General features: G+C 42.2%; 1 protein-coding gene across 6 annotated transcripts in view; it reads right to left on the reverse strand.

Annotated features, from left to right (window-relative positions):
* The window catches only part of RAD18 (RAD18 E3 ubiquitin protein ligase), a 618600-nt gene that overhangs the window by 297572 nt on the left and 302997 nt on the right, over nt 1-18031 (reverse strand). For all 6 annotated transcript variants that reach the window (XM_068252779.1, XM_068252778.1, XM_068252780.1 and 3 more), the window contains exon 10: nt 2094-2201. In XM_068252779.1, coding sequence (XP_068108880.1) covers nt 2094-2201 — 108 coding nt within the window. The remainder of the gene's footprint in view (nt 1-2093; nt 2202-18031) is intronic.

Genomic DNA, 18031 nt, shown 5'->3' on the forward strand with positions numbered 1-18031 from the left:
TTAATCTCATTTTTTTTTAATCGGCTTTAGGTTCACTTTAAGATCACTAATAGGGGAAGAGGGAGAGCACTAGATAAAATCTTAGCCACAAAGTTTTGAATCAGGATGACACAATTTATTGGCTAACTTAGAGATGGATAAACAGTGAGCTTTCGGCTTATAAAAAGCCTTCGTCGGACTGGTTCCTGACGAAGGCTTTTTATAAGCCGAAGGCTCACTGTTTATCCATCTCCAAGTTAGCCAATAAATGGTATCATCCTGATTCAAAACTCCTTGCTTTTACTCATGGCTAACACGGTACAACACTCTACTGCTTCAACTACAATTCAAAAAAATACAAAATCCAGGCTCCTCACCTTGAGCTAGGACATTTAAACACTTGTATATTTAATGAGGAGGTGCTGGAAGGGGTGTGGCAAGCAAAACATCAAAATGAACTTCCGCACACTCATGCAAATCCTCATGCAAATCTATTTACAAACATCACGCAGCAAGCAATGCTGTCCCTACAGCTAAGTTAAAAGCTGGGATCTTCATTACAGGAATAAAGTCTCTTGCATAGTCACATACACCGCGTAGAGGTAGCCCAGTGTCGTATGTGTCCTAACTCTGGCCCTGTAACATGCATAGCACAAACATGCACGCATTCAGCGCATCAAAATCTATCTAGGGAATAGTAGCACATATTCTTTACGTCCTCCCCTGGGACAGATAGTGCATCTAACTAATCCAACAAAGGAGCTGCACTATCTGTCCCAGGGAGGACATTAAAGAGAACCCGAGGTGGGATTTAATTATGTTACTGGGGCACAGAGGCTGGTTGTGCACACTAAGACCAGCTTCCGTTGCCCCATGGTGTGCCTCCAAGACCCCCCTGCGCACCGCTATACCCCCCGCAGTGCTGGCGACACGCAGCGTGTCACCAGCACAATGTTTACCTAAGCGCTGTCTGTCAGCGCCACTTCCCCGCCTCCTCCGCATCGGCGCTACCCGCCCGCGTCACTTCCCTCCAATCAGCGAGAGGGAAGGGACACAGGCGGGCAGCGCCGATACGGTGGAGGCGTGGGAGCGGCGCTGACAGACAGCGCTTAGGTAAACATTGTGCTGGGGACACGCTGCGTGTCGCCAGCACTGCGGGGGTATAGCGGCGCGCAGGGGGGACATGGAGGCACACCATGGGGCAACAGAGGCTGGTGTTAGTGTGCACAACCAGCCTCTGTGCCCCAGTAACATAATGAAATCCCACCTCGGGTTCTCTTTAAGGATATGTGCTCCTATTCCCTAGATAGGTTTTGATGCGCTGAATGCGTGCATGTTTGTGCTTTGGATGTTACAGGGCCAGAGTTAGGACACATACGACACTGGGCTACCTCTACGCGGTGTATGGGACTACGCAAGAGACTTTATTCTTGTAACGAAGATCCCAGCTTTAAACTTAGCTGTAGGGACAGCATTGATTGCTGCTTGATTTTTGTTGAAAGTCGTCTGGCTTAAAGGCATGCCCATGAGAGGTGCTCAGAGTTCCTTTAAGTGAATTCACAGCCTTTCAACCTGATTGACTGTTAAGGGTTACTACACTTTGCATGGCCTTTAATAAAATGTTTGCTAAGCCATCTCCTGTTTTCCCCAAAGAACGATTCAAATGAGCTGTGGGGGCTGCAAAATAATAGCATAACAATATTACAATATAATTGTAAAGCTGGAATGCTGGCATTAAAATGATATTGTGCCATTATTCCACCAATAATAGCACATTAGACGTGCAGGAGCCCGGCTGATAGGATTTATCGCGTTTATTTTGTTGTCAGCTACAAGCCGATAGCACGCCGGGCTGATTCGTGCAAACGGGTACATTATCCGCCCCGCAGTCGCGACTCTCAGATTGGCACAGACCTCGCGCTGTGTGACATCTTAATCAGATTTCCTGCACAGGTGGGTCCATCTGCAGCTCCTACTTAGCAGCCAATTTGGCAGTCTTGAGCCAGCTGAGGACTGCATGACAGTTCAGCATCTCTGCGGTTCTTTTCACACTTCTGCGAGTCTCCTAATAGCTTCTGACAGTTAGATAACAGAATTAACCTGTGTGCACTTACCTGCTCTGCTGCTGCTGGCCTCACGATTCTCCTTCTTACTCTTCCCATTCTTCCATCGGCCCTTCACCTGATCCAACAGCTGCTGGAATTCACTTTTGTGCTTCTTTCCTGTAAGACAATGAGGGTGGTCATTGAAGCAGAGTTCTCCAACCCTGTCCTCAAGGACCACCAACAGTACATGTTTTGCAGGAATTTACAAACATTCACAGGTGAGGTACTTAGTGTCTCAGCAGAGTTGATTAACTACCTCCGTGGATTTCCACAAAACATGCACTGTTGGTGGGCCTTGAGGACAGGGTTGGGGAACACTGCATTGAAGAGCAGGAACGGGATTTTGCAGGCTATACAGCAATCAAATCTTAAAGAGAAACCGTGACCAAGAATTAAACTTCCCAGTAGCTGACACTTTTACATGAGAAATCTTCCTTTTCACAAACTGAACATCAGGGGACTCTGTATGGCTGATTTTGTGGTGAAACCCCTCCCACAGGAAACTGTGAGTACCATGGTCCTGGCAGTTTCCTGTCTGTGAACCTCACTGCATTGTGGGGAATAACAGCTGTTTTACTGTTTACAGCTGTTTCCAACTGGCAAAAAAGCAAGCAGGATCTCCTGTCACTGACATGACCTGTGAGGTCATACATGAGGATGCTTCGTCTCTGGTTCACTTTAAACGGGAATTTCCTGGAATCCATCACTTTCATTTTGAATTTAAAAGGTAAAAATATAGGTTGAAATTTCTTAACGGGCCACAAATTTTATTACCTCTAATTCATTATCACTGACCATCAATTATCTTTCACAAAAGCATAACCAGGAAAGGATCTATACAAAGAAGTCATCAGCCAGCCTCCCTACTCGCTTGCACACTATTCTGACAGCTGGACTGAGCAACTGCTATTCAAGTTAGTGCTTTTGAAAATAAAGAAACGCCCAAGAATCCCCATGAGGAGATGAGCTAGTCCCAAATCAGTCAGATCTGTCAGGTTTTTACAACTTACTGTAAGCAACAGCAACATTGCTATAGTGTCGTTTAAAATGCATTTTACTCTGGGACATACATAAATATATATGCCTGCACACACACACACACACACAGTTCGTTTGTTAGCTAGGTGAAGGGTGAGGTGTTTTTAATTTCCTTTTTTTCCCATCTAGTTGACATTTTAGGGTTTTTGGTTTAGTTCCCACTAGACTGCTTATAAAAACTGGCATTTTGCATGGTAGAGTAGGACTCACCAGATTGGGGACACTTTGGCGCAGTTGGTGAGCTTAAGCGCGTTAAAGCGTAACCAAGAGCCCCTGTCACTGTTTTCTTGTTGTGTGCTGCAGCCCCTCTGTACTTATATATTTCTTTTGGAGTCTGGGGACCTCGCTGTGTGCATGCTTTGCATAGAATTGCATAAAAATTTGGTTTGTGCTGCTCACCCCTTGGATATATATATATATATATATATATATATATATATATATATATATATATATATATATATATATATATATATATATATATATATTCCATTTACAATTTTTCACAATAGTGGTCCTTTAAGCTTTAAAGAGGAGCTGCAGTGAAATTTACGTAATAAAAAAAAGCTTTGTTATTACAATAATTATTCATAAATGATTTAGTCAATGTTTGCCCATTTTAAAATCTTTCCTCTACCTGATATACATTCTGACATTTATCAAATGGTGACATCTTTACTGCTGGCAGGTGATGTCTGTGGAAGGAGATGCTGCTTTTTTGGCAGTTGGAAACAGCTGTTATTTCCCACAATGCATTAAGGCTCTCGCAGTGTGATGTCAGTACCCTGGTGCTGACATCACACTGTGGGAGGGGTAGCCCCACAATATCAGCCATACAGCGCCCCCCGATTATCTGTCTGAGAAAAGATAAAGATTTCTCATGGGAAAGGGGGTATCAGCTACTGATAGGGATGAAGTTAAATCCTTGGTTACGGTTCCTCTTTTAGCAAGGCACCGCATGCCCCGAGAGTCGTAGTCAACATGTGTTATGATTCTAAGTGCTGCAATAACCCGCGACACACAATCCCAGCAACACTTCCATTCACGGACAAAATGACATTTTCCCCTCAGACTTTAATAAGCAGATTTATTGAGAAAAAAATGTTTTGCAAGCCGACGTCTCTCCCGCAAACGGGGATGAAGGGCTTTGGAAAGTGTTGACGTGTTCTCCATTATCAAGAAGCACAAATTTGAGCCTCACGCTGATTCCGCGAGAAGAAATCCCCTGATGACTATTTACCCTGCCGTGTAGATGGAGATAAGCGTGTTTAAATATACATGCCGGCAGTAATAATGGTTAGCCGCTGGTGTATTAATTAAAACATATTTATGCAACCAGAAACCTTAAAGACCAGTTGCGGGGGTATTTTAGGTTTGGATAGCATGCAAAGGTGTCATAAGATAATTTAGGTTTTCACTGCCAGGACTGTAGGTATAAGGCCAACAGGCATTGGGTTTTCAGTAGGGATGGTTAATGAGAAGCAAATATCTGAATTGATGCAGCATTATGCACATTTTGTAGGCAAATTTATGCAGCTTGAAAATGAACCAATCAAATCCTGCTGAGGTAAAATTTGATTGGTCCATCTTCAAGCTGCATACATTTGTATAATCCTGCATCAACTCGAAATTTCCATCTCATTGACCATCCCTAGTTTTCAGCTCCTGTTGTACATGTGCTGGAGAAGTAATTGCAAAGTGTGTGCCTTTAAATTTGCTGAGAAGCCTTTTCTGCAGTCATGTATGTCGGGCATTGCTTGTTCTGAGCACTTACCCTTTCTCTCCCTGCAGAGCGGGGAGTGATAAAGGCAGCGCAGACCGACTCACCTACTAATAGTTCCAAGCACTGAAGTTCCCATGCATAATCTCTGCACTACCACCGGAGACAGTGTAGAGAGTATAGATGAGAACTCCAGCGCGTGGAACCATAAGGAGGTGAGTCTGTGTGCTGGCTTTATCCCTCCCCGCTCTGCTCTGTAATAGTGCGGGGAGGAGAAGGGATGCCGAGGGGGCATGCAGGGGGAGAAAGATGCGGCTGGAGAGCGGAAATGGCACACTGCAGGAGGGGAGCCGAGGACAGTGTCAGGGGACAGCTTCTGGCCCCCCTTCCTGCGCCCTAGCAGCTGGCAGTGACGAGAGTGACAGAGACATCAGCCAATCAAGGCTGAATTTCCCTGCGACGTCACTTCTCTTTTGCGGCTGCTACTCTGCGTACCACATTAGAGCCAGGGGGCATAAAAATCAATTAGCAAAAAGGTGAGATTGATTTTTAGACTTTTATATTGCCTCTTTAGCATCCATTTTACTTGTAGAACAGCTACTTCTAGAGAATTGATTTTAGATTTTATGCTTAACAGTTACTCTTTGAAGGGACTCCAAGCTCACGGGAGGTCCCACGGCATCCATCTGGCTCTTCTCCCAGGCCTTCACTCAGAAATGGCTCCTGGCGACACTGGGCCCGAGTGTCGGGCTCCTCTTCCTGTCGTACTGTCGCGCCGGCCGCGTCATCACGGCGGCCGGCGTGACAGTACGGCGCATGCGCGATTGACGTTTCAGGAAGAAGGAGCCCGACACTCGGGCCCAGTGTTGCCGGGAGCATTTCTGAGCGAAGGCCTGGGAGAAGAGCCAGATGGATGCCGTGGGATCTCCCGACCTACACTGGGCTGCAGAAAGCCCCAGGTGAGTACCAATTTCGTTTTTATTTTGAGCTCGGAATCCCTTTAAGGAAACGATGCTCAAAGTAAGAACAGCATATGTGCTTATATTTATCCCTTCTGTTTCTGGATATAAAGGTGGCTTTGTTTGCATGGATGCACTTCAGGGCCCCTTTAAGAAGTTTCTAGATATTTCCTGCGTTCGGGTTGCTCTAGGCTTAAGCACATAGGCATAAAGATCTCAGCTTTCCTTGTAAACAAATGGCTCCATTAATTGAAGATGATGTTTAATAGCACCATAGGGAGAGGAAACTTTATTTTATTCCGACGAGCTATTGAAAACAAGGTCACAGTCAGAAGAAAGTATTTTTGGTTCCGTTTTACATGAGATCCCAGATGCAGTCGTAAATGATTAATACACATTTGCCGCTATAATTTATGGCGACGGGCCGCGTTCCCAAGCCAGGACTCGGCTTGTTTTTATTTTTTCCCCTGTTTTGATTTTAACGCTGCGGCTTCTCCGCGATTTATGTCTCGGTTAACGAGCTCCAGGGGTTTTATCGGAACGGCGTAGTGGGATCTGCTGTGTCTGTCTACAGGGAAGTCAGAGTAATAATTCTACCATTATGAGATCGTTAGACTTACTGCGCTTCTTGGTGGGAGGATAATGAAGAACGAGATGTTGTCTAACCGCTAAGTGAGGCGGCAGCGAGCTACATACAAGATCACGGGTCTATCAAACACGCAAAAAGAATTCACGGAGCAATTTAGGTAAGCAAATTATTGGAACATATTACAAGGCTGTTTTATTAAGGCAGGTAGAAGGAAGGCGGCACTAATGCCCAGACTACTTTATTTTGTTGCGGAAACCTGCATTGGGGGTTTATAACATCTTTACTCAAATTCCATGAGCTTCTCTACATAAATCGCCCAATAGCCTCAATTCACTAAGCCGTTTAGACTAGTCTACTGATGTTTTTAGTCTACTGATGGTTTGGTGTAAATCAGTTGCATCAAAAGGGATTTCACTAATAATTACTGAACGTTTTATGGTGGCCATACATGGTACAATTTTTTCATCCAATCTTACCATTTCTATGTAGTATAAGGGTAAATAAGTGAATATATTGAAAGGATAATTTAGGCAGTTCCCTTATATTACATAGAAATGGTAAGATTGGATGAAAATATGTTACCATGTATGGCCACCATCAGACTTGTTTTTAGATCTGGTCTAAAACATTCAGTAATTACACAATTCCCAAAGGCAAACAAGAAGTAACCACGCCCCATTTTTTCTGACAGAGATTAGAACAGCTGATTTCTGTCGGTAAAGTACTTCTGTGAGGTATTTTACACGAGAGGATGGAGCTTTTTGAATTAATTATGCAGGAGTTTAATTGTATCCAGAGGAGAGCTCGTCAGAGGAGAAGGATGTCAGTCATAGCTACTCGTATCTTTAGACCTCATACGGTAATTAGACCTAAGTACCGAATGTTTTAGACCAGGTCTAAAAACCGCTATAAAACATTCGGTAATTATTAGTGAATTCCCTTTTTATGCGACTGATTGCTGGTTTATATCAAACCATCAGTAGAATAAAACCATTAGGAGACCAGCCTAAACTGCTAAGTGAATTGAGGCCATTGTGTCTGTGCCTCTCACCTGTCCCCAAACCAAGTCAACAGTCACACTTCCTTATTGGCCCTATTTGTTCACCGTAGATGTTAGGCAAGTGACTGGACTGTTGACCACCTTACTGAGGCGAGGGCAACCAAGAGTACATAGTCTATGGGTCATCGCCAGAGTGTCCCACAAGGGTCGCTGGACTTTACTGCCTGGTACACACCAGGTCACTCTCAAGGTCCACCCTTAAAGTGGTTATGAGAACAGGCGACACCACAATGTGGAGAGAAGCAGGTGGTATCAGACGCAACCTGTCTGAGCAGGCCAAGATCAGAGTTAAGAAACTTCAGTTATCTATGCAAAAGAGCTTCTCTGAGCTCTCTGACTAATATACCCAGAGAGCAGCAGGTTCTCGACAGTCACATATGAGGGGGAAGTCAGAAATGTGAAAGGGGGCATCATGTGTACACAGAGGAGGTGGTGTTGAGAAATGCACCCTGTATGTATTTAGAGAGTTTAGCCTGTGTAATTCCCCTTCATCTGTGTCTAATCACAAGTTGAAATTTGTTGAACTCTACCCTGTGTCACCTGACTGTCGCAGAAGATAAGCTCATTTGAAAGCACAGGATGTTAAATATGCCTGCTTCCATGAAAGCAGGAAGTTGAAACAATGCAGATTATTGCAAGATTTGTATCAGCTGTAACAAAGAATTTTTTTTTCTTGAAAAAGGATTATGTTGTTGCATATCTTTTAGAGCAGAGATGATGTTCTGGTTCAGGACAGGATGACAGGCAGAGTGACAGACCAGAGGCGGTGGTGTGCCTACAGTGTGACTGGCCATGTCAAAGAAGGGGACGGCATCATTTGGAGCCAGAACTGACATATAATGAATGCTCACAACACAGCACAAGCAGTGCTCTGAGCTCAGGCTCTGTCCGTGAGCTCGCTGCATGGAGGAGGAGTAATTAGCCTAGCGGTCATGTGACTGCTGTGCTGTCAGCTGACCCCCAGCCTGACATTAGAGGGGGCGCTGCTGATCATTGATCACAGTGGACAAACAGGACACAGGAGAGGAAAAAGAGATTGATGAGTAGACTACACGGGAGGTAAGTATGACATGTTTATGTTTATTTTGACTTTTAATTTTTAGTTCAGGTTCTCTTGAAGGTTTTACTGCAGAGCTAATGACCCTTTGAACGTTCCTGGTCTGTTTCATATTTAAAATACAGAGTATAGTTTGTAAACTGCAAATATTATAGAATGATGCGATGTTATAAAAAAGCTATGTAACTGAAAATAAAAATAGGAGACTTTTCTTTGCTACTAATGTTCTATGAATTACTTGTACTATACATATAATTCATTATATCATAAGGTGTTTTTTTTTGCTTCAGTGTCACTTTACAGTGGGGCTGAACTCTTACACAAGACAGAAGGAGAACAGAGAGAAATGCACTCTGTATGTATTTAGAGAGTTTAGCCTGTCTAATTCCCCCTCGTTTGTGTATTATCATAAGTTGCAATCTGATCTCTCCCCTGTGTCACATGACTGCCTATGGCAGATAAGCCAATTTGAAAGCACTGGATGTTATCAATATGTCTACTTCCAGGAAGTAGAAACTGTGCAGATTTATTTTAAGATTTGTATCAGCTGTAACAAAAAAAGTTTTTGTTTAAAGGTTATTATGCTGTTGTGTATCGTCTAGAGCAGAGAGGACTTCTGAGTTCACGTCCACTTTAAGTGATGAAATGAAACAGGCAAGACGTCGTCCAGAAATGGCTGCTGGTAAAGGAGCAAGCAGTATGCCCGTATAGCAAAACTTCACTTAACAAAATCACAAAGGATTGGACAACAAAGCTGCAGCGTCTGTACTGCTGCGGGAGGACTGAGCTTGGCTGAAATCTGAGTCCATTTCGGATTTTGTTACAACTTTCCCCTTCTTCCCGAATCAGCCTCGTTTTCTGGAACTGAGCTTATCTTGCCAATCTGCGGCTTTTCATCAGAACATGATTCATATCCTGCGCATGAATGACACGCGGCCACTAATATTTCACCTAGGAAATGGCTGCACGTCTGGAAATCCGTACCGTGCTTTTAATTTCTTCCCATCGATAAAAGATTTATGAGTGTAAGAGAAAACAGCACAAAAACAACCTTTGTAGTAACAGTCATTAACAGCCACCAACATTTTTGATGATTGTTTTAGACAGGACTGGAAAGGATTTGTGCATCTGTCAGAGTTTTAGGCTCCCATAATACTAGGTACTCTGCCCGGCACTTTATACGGTATAGGCAACAGACGAAACAAACGGGATGAAGGGGGCAATGATTTTCTTTTAATCTGTTTTTGATATCTGTTTTGTCCATTAGAGCGAACCTGAAGTTGAAATAAACTTATGAGACGAATAACCACTTTACCTCCCCCTGGGATGAGTATCTACATCCCTGTAAAACACCACTACACCTCGCAGGGACGTAGATACTAGTTTCTTGCCGCCGCGCACTCCTGCTTGCTTCCGCACACGTTTTCGCCGCCGATCGTTAAAGGGGAGGTGAATTAATGCAGTTCCCATTCTTTAAGCTAAGTGTCCAGGCCAATGATTACCAGCATCAACGAGATGCCTGCGGTCATTGTAACTAAGGAAGTAACACGTCCAAGCATTACTTCTTGTTAGCGTACTAATAGTATGCTAAGGAAAATAATGCGCAAGGACATCTTGTGGCCAAATAGTAAATTTACACCTGTATATATACATATATATATTTTTTTTTTTTAAATAAAAATGTCCTACACATACATTTAAAAGTAACCGCTTACCTCGCATAGTTACCCAAATAAAACTTTTGCATTAAAAAAAAAAAAGACAATTAAAAAAAATACATAGATAGTTACCTTAGGGACTGAACTTTTTTAATATGTTAGTCAAGAGGGTATATTACTGTTATTTTTTAAATGATGTATGAATTTATTAAATTATTTCCAAATAAAATATTGGCGCCATACATTGTACTAGGGAAATATTTTAAATGTTGCAATAACCGGGACAAATGGGCAAATAAAGCAGAATGTTTCATTTTAAAACTAGAATGGCCCCAAAATGGAGAAATTATGAATAGTTTCAACTTTTTTCTTATTATTTCCATTAAAATGCAGTTATAATAAAATAGTTCTTAGCAAAAAGTACCACCCAAAGAAAGCCTACTTTGTGGCAAAAAAAACAACAACAAAAAAACAATGTATAGATCATTTCAGTGTGATAAAGTTATTGGCAGATGAATGGATGCAGCGCTAAAATGTGAAAATTGCTCTGGTGTTTAAGGGGGGAAACCCCTTAGGTAAAGTGGTTAATTGTGTGTGTTTTACAGAATTAGTCAATTAAACACAGAACTGAGTATCATATTTTTGTGTCCAGTTTAAAGGTTTCATTTCAGGCATCTTTTCTCTGAACAGCATCTGACAAATCTGCTTTTCTGACTTAAAAAAAAACAAAACAAATAAAAGTAATAACCCTTTTGAACTTTCCAGGAGTTAAACATTATCAGAAGCCTTAGGCCCTGTTTACACTTAAAGAGAAACTCCAACCAAGAATTGAACTTTATCCCAATCAGTAGCTGATACCCCCTTTTACAAGAGAAATATATTTCTTTTCACAAACAGACCATCAGGGGGCGCTGTATGACTGATATTGTGGTGAAACCCCTCCCACAAGAAGCTCTGAGTACCGAGGTACTTCTGGCAGTTTCCTGTCTGTGAACCCTGTTACATTGTGGGAAATAGCTGCTTACAGCTGTTTTCAACTGCCAAAACAGCAAGCAGCAGCTACATCACTTGCCAGCAGTAAAAATGTCACCATGTAATAAATGTCATAATGTAAATCAGGGATTTAAAATATTGTACAATGGGCAAACACTGACTAAATCATTTATACATAATTGTAAAAATGAAGAACTTTTTTTATTACATTATTTTCACTGGAATTCCTCTTTAAAGAGGAACTCCAGTGAAAATAATGTAGTAAAAAAAAGTGCTTCATTTTTTACCATAATTATTTATAAATGATTTAGTCAGCGTTTGCTCATTGTAAAATCTTTCCTCTGCCCGATTTACATTCTGACATTTATTACATGGTGACATTTTTACTGTGGGCAGGTTATGTAGCTGCTCCTAGCTGTTTTGGCTGTTAGAGACAGCTGTAAACAGCTAATTCCTGTCTGTGAACCTTGTTACATTGTAACAAACTGCCAAAAGTACCGCGGTACTCAGAGCTTCTTGTGGGAGGGGTTTCAGCACAAAATCAGCCATACAGTGCCCCCTGATGGTCTGTTTGTGAAAAGCATTATATTTCTCATGTAAAAGGGGGTATCAGCTACTGATTGGGATAAAGTTCAATTCTAGGTTGGAGTTTCTCTTTAATCAGTTGCTCTCAGTTATAACTGAAATGTCCATAGCAAGGAAATGAGCAGCGCTACTTAAAAACAGACTAGTGCCTACCTGCAAAAGAGTGCAAGCCCCATTTGTGGGGTCGAATACACACCGAGCATACACATGACCTGTCTACCACTAGAGGAGGATGTTGGTTTCCATTAACAGCTTGCATGCAACCTATTAAGTACTCGTCCCTCCCACTGCGAAGAAGTCAATCCTCCATGGGAGGGGCCTAACACTAACTAAATCCTAACCTATGTATATGCATAGCCTGGGTGCGGCTAATCAAATAAAATCGAAAATTGAAAATTGCGCAAAAGGTGGATCAGCGCAACACCAGGCCGCCTCCGAATGGCCTCCATCAGAGATGCGCTGAGCCCCCCCAGGAACTACAAACGCACCTTGAACCCAAGCTCTGCATATACACCAAAAGCATGGCTGTTAAGTGGGAGCAGCTGACCAAAAACAAATTACAATCAGCGCATCTCTGATGGAGGCCATTCGGAGGCGGCCTGGTGTTGCGCTGATCCACCTTTTGCGCAATTTTCAATTTTCGATTTTATTTGATTAGCCGCACCCAGGCTATGCATATACATAGGTTAGGAGTTAGTTAGTGTTAGGCCCCTCCCATGGAGGATTGACTTCTTCGCAGTGGGAGGGACGAGTACTTAATAGGTTGCATGCAAGCTGTTAATGGAAACCAACATCCTCCTCTAGTGGTAGACAGGTCATGTGTATGCTCGGTGTGTATTCGACCCCACAAATGGGGCTTGCACTCTTTTGCAGGTAGGCACTAGTCTGTTTTTAAGTAGCGCTGCTCATTTCCTTGCTATGTACTAATGTAATTCGTTTTTGGTCAGCTGCTCCCACTTAACAGCCATGCTTTTGGTGTATATGCAGAGCTTCTGTTTGGGTTCAAGGTGCGTTTGTAGTTCCTGGGGGGGCTCAGCGCATCTCTGATGGAGGCCATTCGGAGGCGGCCTGGTGTTGCGCTGATCCACCTTTTGCGCAATTTTCAATTTTCGATTTTATTTGATTAGCCGCACCCAGGCTATGCATATACATAGGTTAGGATTTAGTTAGTGTTAGGCCCCTCCCATGGAGGATTGACTTTTTCGCAGTGGGAGGGACGAGTACTTAATAGGTTGCAGGCAAGCTGTTAATGGAAACCAACATCCTCCTCTAGTGGTAGACACGTCATGTGTATGCTCGGTGTGTATTCGACCCCACAAATGGGGCTTGCACTCTTTTGCAGGTAGGCACTAGTCTGTTTTTAAGTAGCGCTGCTCATTTCCTTGCTATGTACTAATGTAATTCGTTTTTGGTCAGCTGCTCCCACTTAACAGCCATGCTTTTGGTGTATATGCAGAGCTTCTGTTTGGGTTCAAGGTGCGTTTGTAGGTCCTGGGGGGGCTCAGCGCATCTCTGATGGAGGCCATTCGGAGGCGGCCTGGTGTTGCGCTGATCCACCTTTTGCGCAATTTTCAATAACTGAAATGTCAACTGATTTTCAAAGTAAGTCCCATGTTTTCCTATGGCACCTTTCACACTTAACGAGTTTTAACTGAAATCTTTTTTATAATGCAATGCTATGGAGAAGAAGAAAAAACGCGTACCAACTGATTAAGTGTAAACGGCGCCTTAGCTTACTGTTGCTCAGCTGTTTTGGCTTCTATTCATTTCTCAGGAAACCAGTGAATTCTACAAGCTGTCCAACAAGCTCATTTACATAGATAACTAGTTTTTAACGCTTCCTGTACTAGAAAACAGAAAGGGATTTCAGGCAATTTCTTAGTTGGGCTAGAGCTACCGTAGAGTCCCTGTTATCTGGAAGGCAAGTAACTGTGGGCTCTGTTGTGCCTAAAGAATGGGTTTCACGACTCCCCCAAGGTTGATATACTTTCAATTACTGTACTTAAATATTTAAAGGAATACTATCGATCCCCAAGTGTTCTAAAATGACAATGTACAAATAATGTCTAAGTAGCTGTGTAAACAATTTCCTACTTTTCATGTTAAATATCAGAGGCAAAAGCTGTAATTTATTGAGGGTAGGATTTAGCTATATTGGGACAAATCAATTGCAGAAGGGGTGTCTGCTTCAATGCACAGCCAGAGTTGCATATCAGACATATCAGACTACAGAATGCAAATATCAAACATATCAAACTCTGAAAGCAAAAACCATATGAAAAAGCTGTGAGAATTAGTTACATTTCCTCGGCTCTCTTCAGACACTTCAGTCAGAAACAGAGCTCCCAACAGCTGCAGCTCCTGTGTCCTGTTTCTCTCTGTCACACACAGAGCTACACATAGGGCCTGATTCACAAAGCGGTGCAAAGTGTTTGCACGCCAGTGAAAAGCCCTTTATCACGCCTAAACTCAGTTTAGGCATGATAAGAAGAAACTCGCGCGAATTTGCGGGCGCGCAGCGCCCATTAAGCCCTATGGGACTTTGCGCGCACGCGTGTGCGTTTGCGCGCGGGACTTTGCACGCGATAATCAGCACAAATCGGTGCTAACTCAGCGGTGCAAAGCTTATCATGCCTAAAGTCTTTTAGGCGTGATAACTGAGTTATCACCGCTTTGTGAATCAGGCCCATAGAGTTAACTGATCAAGTGTGAGGGGAATTTCCCCTCTCCTCGTGGCTCAATTAGCCTCAGTTTTGGCGTCAGTAAACTTTGAATGTAGTTTGAATGTATTTTGCTAACAGTAAACAAAGAAGTTGCTACTAAAATGTATACACCAGTACTTAGCAGCACTTCCCAAACAATTCCTGTGTCAAAAAAAATATGTGAATCAATAGTATTCCTTTAATACAGAGTTCATGGCGTGTATATAGAGTGGTGTATGGTACTGCATTAGTTATGCTCATTTTTAACATCAAGTCTTAAAGGGATCCTGTGATCAGGATAGGATAGGTAACCTGAATAAGTAATTTCTTATTGGATGATTTATTTTACATATTTTTACAATTTTTTTAATTTTGCATTTCATCCCACTCTCAAAGGAAACTGAGGTGCAAGACCTATGGAATCTGCCATATTTATTTAGTTTTAAACAATACCAGTTGCCTGGCTGTCCTGCTGATCTTTCTGGACAGAAGGTTCTAAATCACACACCTGAAACAAGCATGCAGCTAATCTTGTCAGGTTTGTCATAGACATCTGATCTGCATGCTTGTCCGGGGTCCATGGCTAATTTTAGCTTAATTTATTAGCAACACAGCCATAAAACAGCATAATGTTTCGGCACACAGGCCTTTGTCAAAGGCTCTCTCTTTCAAAGACTCCCTGGTGGCTGAAGAGTCAGTGGATTGAGCGATTGGGCAAATTGTTTTATGGTAAAAGACCCAGAGGATCAGCAGGACAGCCAGGCAATGTGCATTATTTAAAAGGAAATAAACAATGTGAGCCTCCATATCCCGCTCACTTCAGGGTCCCTTTAACCACTTAGCAACTTCTGCCACGCTTTTCTACATCCTTGTTTATAAACACCTGTGAACACATGTAAACACTTGGTTCTGTTTTCTATTTTTTTAAAAAGGAGTTAGAATAGCACCATCTTGTGGCCAAAAAGTAAAACTACTTCCAAACTACACCATTATGCTCTTACCATAAAAAAATAAAAACAAAAGTTTGCTTTCCTAAAACAGAAAGAATTTGCGATAATTCAGGTTGGAGTGAGCTTGAGATGTTTCCTAGAGCAACACTGCTGAATATATGCAAATTAACCATTGTACCCTTAGAAGCTAAACACACCTCCAGAACCGCTGGAATGCAATGATGTGTCAGCTTGTTAAATTGTACAGAGCCATAATAATCCAACATGCATACAGACTGTTTCGGATTGTTTGATCCTCATCAGTGCATGGCATGGAATAATTTGGCTCTATGGAGTAGGGCTTGTGAATCCATAAAAAATAATGACAATATATTTAATTTTTCTAACTCCTTCACCCCTAACCCAAAATAAATTATTATCGCCACGCATTGTACTAGGGACACAATTTAAACATTGTAATAACAGGGACAAATGGGCAAATAAAATTTGTCTGTTTTATCTACAATAGCACATTTCATTTTTAAACTACAATGGCTGAAAGCTGAGAAATGGTGAATGTTTTAATTTTTTCTTCTTCTTCCCGGTCAAATGCATATAAAATAATATAATGCTTAGCATAAGGTACTGCCCAAAGTAAGCCTAGTTTGTCCCGCAAAAAATAATATATAGATCATTTCAGTGTGATAATTAGCGATAACGTTATTACCGAATGAATGGGAGGGGCTTTTGAAGGAGAAAAAAACCTGTGGTAGAGAAGTGATTAACAGCCGACTCTGTTGGCTGGGCTGCTGCCTGACTTAGCATAACCATACTGTGTAGCCTCCACACTGGTAGAGATTGCAGAAAAGGATCACAGCCTGAAGCAGAGGTCTGGGATGCAGGAAATGACTCTTGTTCAGGTACTTTTAACACAATTTATCTGATATCGGCCATTCAAGACATTTCTGCGCAGATAAACACAAGCTTTGCCACTGAATGCTGAAAGGACAAGGAGAACATTTGTGCCTGAAAGTGGGCAGACATAACAGCCGGCTCTTTGTAGTAGCGCTCATCTGACATATGGTCTGTGTGTTCCGGATCCAGCTCCTCAATGCTTGTCGTGACTGATCGTCAAACACGCTCTGCCACTGACGCACAGGACTAAAACTAAAGGGAACCTGCAGAAAGCCTGAGCAATATGAATTCAGCATTTTATTTTTATCAAGTGTTTATAGCACTGACATTTTCCAAAACACTTTACAGAGTCCATACTTATGTCCTCCGAGGAGCTCACAATCTATTCCCGACCATACTTATAGTCTAATATCCTACCAGATCATTATTATGTATTTATATAGCACAGATATCTTCTGCAGCACTTTACAGAGTACATAGTCATGTCACTGACTGTCCTCTGAGGAGCTCACAATCTACTCCCGACCATAGTTATAGTCTAATATCCTACCAGATCATTATGTATTTATATAGCACAGATATCTTCTGCAGCTCTTTCCGGAGTACATAGTCATGTCACTGACTGTCCTCAGAGGAGTTCACAATCAAATTCCTACCACAGTCATAGTCTAATGTCCTACCATATGGTTATTATGTATTTATATAGCACTGGCATCTTCCGCAGCACTTTACAGAGTACATAGTCATGTCACTGACTGTCCTCCGAGGAGCTCACAATCTAATCCTACTAAAGTAATAGTCTAATGTCCTATGTTATTTTATTATGTATTTACATGGCACTGGCATCTTCTGAAGCACTTTACAGAGTACATAGTCATATCACTAACTGTCCTCAGAGGAGCTCACACTCTAATGCTACCATAGGTACAGACTAACCAGCAAGCTCATGGTGACCCAGAACTCATTGGAGTGTGTAAGGGACTACAATGGTCCTAAAAGCCCCCTTACTAAGATGTTAAGAAAAACAAAAATTTGCTTTCCTAATGCTACCATAGTCACTGTATTATTAAGTATTTATATAGCACTGACATATTCCGCAGCACTTTACAGAGTACATAGTCATGTCACTGCATGTCCTCAGAGGAGCTCACAATCTATTCCTTATTATAGTTATAATTATATGTTCCTATCGTAGTCAATTTTTAGGGGGAATAAACTTATCTGCTTGTTTTTGAGATCTGCAAGGAAACTAGAATGTGATGATAATGTGCACAATTAAGAGCAACTAAGGATGAGCAGGCAGAAGAAAAATCCAGTTTGGCCTAAGGTTGAAAGTAAGCGCTTGTGGACATAGGTCATGGCATAGGCGGTTACCTTACTTTGGTCACAGCCTCTGGCTGCAGTGCTCCACACCCCTCTACATACTCCCAATACTTCCTCCTTCACAGCCAAAAGGAGGAAGTATCAGTAGCGAAAAGATTAAGTACTGGAACCAGGGCTGTGGAGTCAGTACAATAAACATCCGATTCAGACTCCTCAGTTTATGAAACCACCAACTCCGACTCCAGGTACTAAAAAGTGCTCCGACTCCTCGACTCAGACTCCTTAGTCTAATTTTTACAAAGGCTATGGATTTGGTTCAAAAATCATCCGACTCCGACTCCTCAGTTTATTGAAACCACCGACTCATACTCCAAGTACCCAAAATTGTTCGGACTCTTCGACTCCTACTCCACAGCCCT

Source organism: Hyperolius riggenbachi, chromosome 9 (genome assembly GCF_040937935.1).
Source record: "Hyperolius riggenbachi isolate aHypRig1 chromosome 9, aHypRig1.pri, whole genome shotgun sequence".
NCBI lineage: Eukaryota > Metazoa > Chordata > Amphibia > Anura > Hyperoliidae > Hyperolius > Hyperolius riggenbachi.